Here is an 8899-nt window from a genome sequence, read left to right on the forward strand (position 1 = left end):
TCCAAAGAAAAGGAATGCCAAAAGCCACAAGCTTTTCCTTGCTGAAATCCCAAGAGACACAGCAAAAAATTCCAATGAATAAAGCCACGGAACCAGCCAGGAACAAGCACAAGCCACGGTTTCAGCACAGGAAACCAGGAGGCAATTCAGGGAAATCAATTCTCGGTCAAAAAAGAGGTGCCAGAGCAGTAAAGTAGGCAGCCACCCGAAGAGGCAGCAACAAACCCGAAGAGAGCAGCAGCCCGTGAGAGAAAAATCCAGAGAAGAAAAGCTGCAGCAACTCCAATTCAAGAAGAATGTGAAAGATCAAGTTCCACCCACCAAATCTTGCTCCCAACATTAATTTTATAACTAAACATCAGCTCATAATGAGCTACTCCTCCACTAGATATTAATGAGCTGGCACTACTAATGTTTCAACTACTTAAGCTCAAACCGAAACAGCCAATGCCCTCATGAAACCAGCAAACATCCAAAGGACAAAATGGACCCCCAAAGCCGGCAAACCCAAGGAAGCAAAAACCAAACCTCTTCCTACCATGATCATTGGATTTACCACCATCATTGGATAGCATAAAAAAAAATAAAAAAAAATAGAAAATATAACTAATATTGTTCATAACAAAAAAATAATGCAAAAATCTAAATGCATCACTTGTGCATGCTCCTGAGAGAGTGAAGGGGTTTCAATTGACTATTTAATAATTTCCTGTATGCTTAAATATAAGGATGAAAATATTTATGTAAATTATGCAAGTTAAAGGGAGATGAAAATTTACAGCGATTTGGTTTGATAAGCCTCAAGTCTACTATGCAAGATTCTATTTTGTTTCTTCTCCACTAATCTTTGGCATCCAATTGTTGAATTTCATAAACCTGGTACTCATACATATCAATTGCGTATGGTAGCATTAACCTTGGTGCCCAACGCGGTGTAGCATACCCTCTGCGTCATCTGCCTAACTTGGTGTGGGGTTGAAAGTTTCGTGCGTTATTTGCGCCATGTAAGAACTACAACACTTTGTTCAGAGCCAATGTATTGTGTGCTATTTTAATTTTTATATTTTAGGGTATAGAATTAGTATTTGTGTTATTTATTTACTAGTTTTATTTTATATCAATTAAAATTTATTAGAGTATTAGGGTGTAGAGCAGTCTGCAATACCAAAACAAAAGCTCTCGTGTTGCATCCTCTTTGCTTTGTTTGGTTTCAATTCTAGGCATTGAAGAAAGAAGCATGTCAAGCATAGCACATTGAGCATCACATACCATTCATCTTGTTTCCATCTCTGAATGCTGAACGCTGTTTGTCTTATGTCTCTCGATCCAAAAATATTATCCCTGTTAGTTACTAGAGTTTATTTCAGGAAGTGTTTGGAATCTATTGGTTGCTAGGTAAAAGTTTTGAATTTATTTTTGCTTAAAGAATTCTACGTTGACATCTTTTTTATTTCAATTATTTACTTATTCTTGAATTTTACCAAAACCCTTTTAGCTGTAGGCCTTTTTTTAACTGAACTCTTTTATCTTTTACCTAATACAACTCCATAAATTCTTTATTTACCCTTATTGAAAAAAAATTGTAATATTTTGAATTTTAAGTGGTTGAAGTGTTGAGCACTTGAACTTTAGCATTTCTTTTATTTATTTTTAATCATGATGGTTTATTTTTCAATTTAATGGTCTTTTATATTTATATGAATTTTTATTTATAATTTTTTTAATTTTTGTGCTATGCTTAAAATGATGTCTTCCATGCACTATGTAGTATGGATTTATGGGGATTTCTGCACTTTGGTGCACTATACACCATTGACAAGTATGCTTGTACCATTCTTTTATTGGTATGAGGAACTACCTTGGTCATCTCCTTTTTTAAGGATAATGAACATATTGATGTTTATTGATTCAGAGAAAGCATATGACAAACTTTTAAGAGAAGTGCTCTAGAGAGTTCTAGAAAAGAACGAAGTTAATAATGCTTTCATTCAAGTCATTAAGGATGCATATACATGAGCTATTATTAGTGCTCAAACACAAGGTGGTTTGACCATGTATTATTTATTTTAGTTGGATTACATCAAAGATCAACTTCAAGCCCATATCTTTTTGTTTTAGTCATGGATGTTCTTACTAGACTTGTGCAAGAGGATGTACCTTGGTGTATGTTTTTTGCTGATGATATTCTTCTTGTTGATAAGACTAGAGAGGGAGTTGATGAAAAACTTAAATTATGGAGGTCAACCTTAGAGTCTAATTTTTTTGTTTGAGTAGATTTAAAACCAAATACATGGAGTGTATTTTTAGTAGTAATAAATCTAATGGGGGAATTGTGACGTAGGGTGGTCATGTCATTAAAAAGAGTGCATGCTTTTGATATCTCAATATATTGTTCAAAGCAATGGTGTAATTGATAGGAATATTATTAATATAATTTAAGTTGGATGATTGAAGTGGAGAAATGCATCAGGCTTATTGCGTGATAGAAAAGTATCCCTCAAACTTGAGGGAAAATTTTATAAGATGTTGGCGGGACTTGCAATGCTTTATTGAATAAAATGTTGGCCATTAAAGGAGAAGCATAAAATTAAGTTTAAGTGTTGTAGAGATGAGGATGCTCAAGTGGATGAGTGGTTTTACATAGAATGTGAAATGAGTATATATGTGAAAAGGTTGGAGTAGCTCTACTGGCATATAACATTAGGAAGAGTCGCCGTAGATAGTTTGGTCACATAAAACATTGGCCTTCTGATGACCCTGTTAGGATAGTAGATGTATTAGATCCGGCTTATGTGAAGAAAGGTAGAGCTAGAGCTAAAAAACTTTGTTAAAAATATTAAAAATGATATTTTTTTTATTAGATTTAAATGATAATTTGATTCTTAATATGATACATTGAAAAAAAAAAAAAAGATTAATGTAGCCGACCTCATGTAGTGGGATACAGGCTTGTTGTTGTTGTTGATGATGATGCTGATGAAGATATTTAGACAAGAATTACATGGAGAATATGCTAAATGAATTAGCAGGGAAGAAAATAACTCATAAAAGGGAAGGGATTATGCGCAGGAGCACTATAGTCACTAGGGTTGCCAAGTTTAAAGATTTCATCCAAAATAGTCAAATAAACCATTACATGTGATGCAACCTTTTTGAGAAATTCTAATTTTTTACTCCGAAATGAGTGACCTCTTGAGGATAATTAAATATTTTTATAAAAAGACTTGCAAATGAGAACTCAAGAACAGGAATTTGAATGATACAAGGGAGTTGTTACAGGAGTGAACTTAGGAATTTCTTGAGGGATGAAAGGCATTGATGCCTTGGGCAGGCAACCAATGAACTCTAGCTTAGGTGATATGCTCTCTGTTTCTTCGGGTAAAGATCTCATGTACATGTTTGGCTGTATGACCGCTTTAGCTAAATGAATGGTAGCATGTTCTTGAGTTAGATTAACTTGATAGATTATTTGTTTGATTAGTGAATAATAGTATGATCCTGTAGAGAATACTTCTTTTCTATCTATCCCATGCTTGTTATAGCATGCCTTCTACTTGGGCTGGATAACCTAAAGCTTTGCATTCTCGTAGAACTTTTGAGCAACAATATTTTTGTCTTCTTTTGTTTCCTTTTTGTAAGGGGAAACTTTTTAAAGCCTTCCTTATGCATGAAATCCTAGAAGTTAAAACAGAAACAATGTTGTCAACATGCAAAATGCAAAAGTGCGAAGGGGGTTTCTGTTTTGAAGTGCTTAGTGCAAAGAGAACACAGACTTTTGTTAATTGAAGCTCTCTTCTAATAATAATTGGACACCTTACCTTTGAACAGAGAAAACATTACAATTTATTAAAAATTGTCAACAACTTTATAAAATTGAAGAAAACGTTTATCACAGTTTAAATTAAATTTTAGTCGCGAAGTTTATTCTGAAATATTAAGCAGCTTAAAATGTTAAGTATTAAATTTCAAGTTTTGGTGCGTACCCTTAAGCATAAAGTGTAAATACTTGAAGCAAATGCAGATTGTGAAATTTTGTATTCCTTAGAAAATATTAAACAAAACAACCTACTAAACCATGGTCAAGCTGTCTAGCAGCAAGCTTCTCATCTAAAATAAAGTAAAACACAGAAAGTTAGACCTAGACCGTCAAACAATTTAAGCAGCTTAAGTAGGTTTGCATAGTAAAATATTGATATTTGTATCTTATTTCTCCCAAAATCTTGGATTGGAGGCAGAGATAGGAAATAATTGGTTAAGAAATCAGGGAAACTTACATCATTTCATTTCTCTCAAGCAACGCTGATTATATTCTACAAAAAATTGTTGAAGGGAATGCAAAATTGGAGAAAGAGAAATTCAAGTATGTGCCTGCAACAAAGGAAGAAAATAGCAAAAACGTCGAAGTGGGAAGCTGAGCAGTTATGAACACTCAATATTTGTTTATCATTTGTTGGTGGATGGAGAACATAAAAAAGAATGCCAGAGAATGCAGAAGAGAAAGAGAAAGGGTTTTCAAGTGAGAAGGTAATGGTTTTAATTCTATTTTTAGTATTTTTATTTTGATGGGATGATGGGAAGATAAGAAGAGTATGGAACTTCGGGAAATATGAAAATTGCTTGCATTTATTTGGGCGCAAGAATATGCTAAGTTGAGGACTGGGAAAATATCTTCACCGCATCATTTAATAAAATTATTGAGCTGGCATTTATTAAACTTTCGAACCATGCTAAAGGACGCACAATCAGGAAATGCACATAATGTGGAGTGATTGTGGCATGTGACCTCTGCCGTTATATAACCATTTCATTTTTTTTTCCTTCCATTTTGCGGCAGAGAGGGAGACCTATGCTTGGTGTTGCTTCTTCTGGAAGCCTGGACTTTTGCTGCTTTAAATTACACTAATTCTAAATTACTGTTTGTGTTTCTGTGCAACATCACACATTTAGTATAGGTCTTATGGATTTTTTTGATTCATTCATGATGAATGTTAACCTTGTGCAGAATCTATTTAATGAACTGTCATCCTTTTCATATTGAGTTTTGATCTACTACAATTCATGTAAATTTTGTTATTGAAAGTACGCCATTCTTACTGAAAGGACCCTCATAATGGCAGAATTTGTTGTCATATTAGCTCAACCAATCTTTTTTTTTCCAGCTACGTCCTTTATTTGAGGAACATGGATATGTTATTGAAGTAGCTTTGATCAGGGACAGGAGAACCGGTCAGCAACAAGGTAGATTCAGAAGTTCTTATTGATTTGTGGTGAATTGTAGTTCTTTTCACTTTTCAGGTCCTCTGGGGTTTGGTTCCTCGGGGGTTTAGTGGATGATAAACTCATAATTTAACCCAGGTTTGGATCCATCTAAAGAAGTTATTTTCTGTTACAATCTGACTATTCTGAGAGTCATTATGTTTTTGAGTACTTGTAAAAAGGAAACAAACTTTGCATTGTTTCTTTCTGTGTATTCAGAAGTTAAAATCTTGATGAAATGGTGGCGTCTGGCTATTTCATTAGAAGTTATAATTGCAGTTACCCTACCAAATTGCTGATAGTAGTGGAGATAAGCTTTTGTGGCAACGTTGTCTTGTGCTATTTATGCACAATGATGAATATTAAGCAGCTTTTCATGCATTTTTTCACTAATTTTATGAAAGTTAAATAAAAAGTTGGCAATTTTGAAATTTGTGGTTGGTTTCAGCTGGATGCTTTGTTTATGGAACTCTTCTCAATTCTTAGATGACTTAATATATTTTACCACCTCTGTTGGATGATCTGGAATGGTTTTTATGATAGGGAGTTCTTTAGAGGGCTTTGTTTGGAATTTTTGTCTGTAGTTCTGCACCTGTGAACTTTGCGTATCAGATTTTTTATGTTTTGCTGGTTACATTGTTTAAAATTATGTAATAAGCTGTACCTCAATGCAATTTTGAAAATAAAAAGTTTGTGAGCCGGATGCCTTAGTAAGATTGAGGCGCATCTCAAGGCATGACATAGCACAATTTGTAAGCTGCACAAGCCAAAAAGTTTTGGGTTTAGGTGCTTTAAAAATTTAATATACAAAATAAATATTATTTCATCATTCTTCTGCATACAAATAGACCTATGGTATATTAACTTGTTATGTTCTTATTTTATATCACCACAATTGAAGTAAATTTAATATCACTACAAAAGAGAATCAATGTTCTTAATTTGATATTTTATTGCTACTTATTATTTTATATTTTTTATTAATTTAATGGTTCAATTTATGAGATATCACCTCAAAATGTTGTGACTTACGGCTTGTCTCATGCACAAAAAATGTCTTAATACTTGATTGCGTAGTTTTCAAACCTTGGGTAGTTGAATCATACATGTTGATGGTGCAAAATGGCATGCGCTATAGCGCACGATGTGGCGCAAATATGACGCTATTTGCTTGGCGTGGCGCGGCTCATCAAAATAGGGCGTTCTATTTGCGCCATGCATGGGCAATGATGCATGGTGCAAGGCGCAAATGACTCACGCTATTTTCTTAATATGTTATAAATTTCAAATTATAAATTATAATTAAAATTTTTAAAGTTTTATATATTAATATCATCATCATTATTAATTAATTAAACATCAAATTAATAAAATATAAAAATATTTAAAGGATTTAACTTTTTTTGTAGAATTGAAAGCTATCATTTTTGCTATTTGACTGGATTTAGACTAAATTATGCTTAAATCTTGCTCAAATCTATTGATGTAAGTTTTAGTAATATTTAAAGTTGCCATTTTTTATGTTTGGCAGGATATTTATACTTAAATTTTGTTCTGATCAACCTATTATTTTCTATTTAATAGTATAATAAATATACATTTTTTAATTATTTTATATTGCACATCATGTTTAAAATGGCATGGCCACATTTTGTGCTGTGCACCATGGCTCTTGGGGAACTTTGCACCGTGTTGCACCATTCGCCGTTGACAAGTATGGGTCTAAGTGATTTTGTGCTGAGTAGGAATATTACTTTATATATGTGAAGGAGTTACTTGGGCTTTTTTTGCATTAAATGTCCTCTGGAAGTATCTTGATTTGAGCTCGCTCATCATGGTCATGGATTATTGGATGGTGCAACTTTTCTTCTATATTTTGTTGAATTCTTTTGATGCTATGCTTTGAGACGTTCTATTTATGTGTGTGGGACCTTTGGTGGGTGTCCTGAGCTTGAGAATGGATTACTTGATACTGGGATATAGTTGTTGTGGTTTGTCCATGAATGAATGGTTCTACGCTCATGGCAGTTTCGCTTCTCGAAATAAACACAAATGAATGGTATTTTAGACTTTGGATGATGATATCTTCCTGGAGTATGTGTGGAATATTCTGGAGACGTGTGCATTTATTGGAAAATTAGCTTGCAATCATCTTATGTGTTACTAGTTCTGTGAGAGGAATCATATCTGAATTGGCATTCCTTGGAATTGAATCTTGACAAGTCATATCCGGATTGAGATATGGTCTTAATACTCTGTTTTGCTGGCATCATTGATTTCTACTATTTAGTTTTATCATTCTGCTATTACATTTTCTTAGCTGGAGTTATTTGTGGGAGAAAATTGCTTTCCTCCCCACTTTATGTCTCTGTAACTGCCTGTAATTGAATGAGCTGCTCTTCTCTTTTCTTCTGAAGGAAATTTTTGAGTGTAAAAAGTGTATGAAATAGCTTGGTGACATTGTGATTCATTTAGAATCATCGTTTTATTTTTTACTTTCCTATGTTGGAATTCTGATTATGGAATGTTAATGTTGTTACATAAGCGAACTTCTACCGTGAATGAAGGAATGGCCACAGCTGGCACGTCAAATATTGTGCTACTGAGTTTTTCTGCCTGTGAACCACCGCCAAATAGTGTTACTGTGTTTTTATGACTTTCATACTATGCTGCTGCATTGCTCCTCAGATGACGCAGAATTTTTGAGATGACACCTTTTTATTGTGTGAACTGCACATAAATTTGTGTTTCTCGTAGTTCGCTTAAAGTATGTATAAAATACTTTTCAGTGTTGGGCTTAACAACATTATAAACTGTAATTTTTCAAGAGCATTTAGTACAGCTAATCTATTTAATTTTGTGATCATTTCCCAAAGATTTGACATTATGTTAAAATTTTCCTTTTTGGGATTAATGTTATACCTTATATAACAGTATTTATTCAAGATTATGTGGTGCATCTTGTTTGCCCCCAAATTTAGTGCCATGCTGTGGCTCTTAAAGGAAACTGTTCGTCATTTGGTTTTTTTTCTTCATCTGGACGGAATGTTCCAGGTTCTGTGAGACAGGGCAATGCAGTAAATCTGTTAACCACTCTTTCGCATGGCTACCTGTTGACCTCTGCATCAAGATAAAAGAAAACAAAATAAAAAATGCTTAAAATGATTACCTGTCGTTGCCCATGCTGCAAGTCCAGTTGAGATCCCACCGATGCTACAGTGCCCCATATCCAGCAATCAGCGCCGAATGGTCCTATCGCACGTCTGCAGAGATCTCCTCAATCTCACTCCAGCTCCCGTCGTTAAATACCCGACCAAGAGAAGCATTCGGCCTCTCACTCGCTCTCTGCTTCCACGACCTCTTCCAACGCCCGACTCCACACGATCAAACTTCCATTCGCTGCTCTGTCCCGACGCCTCATCTCCCTCTCTAACCGACCCCCATAGTCAAGCCAGGACCGATCTCCTTCCCTATCGCAGATCCCGAACTCCCGCCTGCGACTGATTTCGTCCCAATCTCCATCAAAGCCAACGACCCCATTGCCTTCCTCCTCCTGTATCCTCTACCCTAGCTCCCGCAGTTGCCTCCCAATCCTCAGAGATAGAGAGAGAGAGAGAGAGAGAGAGAGAGAGAGAGAGAGAGA

At 34.8% G+C, this 8899-nt stretch overlaps 1 protein-coding gene across 9 annotated transcripts in view; it reads left to right on the top strand.

The window, feature by feature from the left end:
• The window catches only part of LOC110104658 (flowering time control protein FCA), a 61769-nt gene that overhangs the window by 9305 nt on the left and 43565 nt on the right, over positions 1-8899 (top strand). For 7 of the 9 annotated variants that reach the window (XM_028697006.1, XM_028697003.1, XM_028697005.1 and 4 more), the window contains exon 3: positions 5160-5238. In XM_028697006.1, coding sequence (XP_028552839.1) covers positions 5160-5238 — 79 coding nt within the window. Of the gene's footprint in view, positions 1-4329; positions 4525-5159; positions 5239-8899 lie in introns of all 9 variants that reach the window. The other 2 variants (XM_028697007.1, XM_028697008.1) reach the window with 1 other exon arrangement.

The sequence above is a fragment of the Dendrobium catenatum genome, unplaced genomic scaffold, assembly GCF_001605985.2.
Source record: "Dendrobium catenatum unplaced genomic scaffold, ASM160598v2 fragScaff_scaffold_853, whole genome shotgun sequence".
NCBI classification, from domain to species: Eukaryota; Viridiplantae; Streptophyta; class Magnoliopsida; order Asparagales; family Orchidaceae; genus Dendrobium; species Dendrobium catenatum.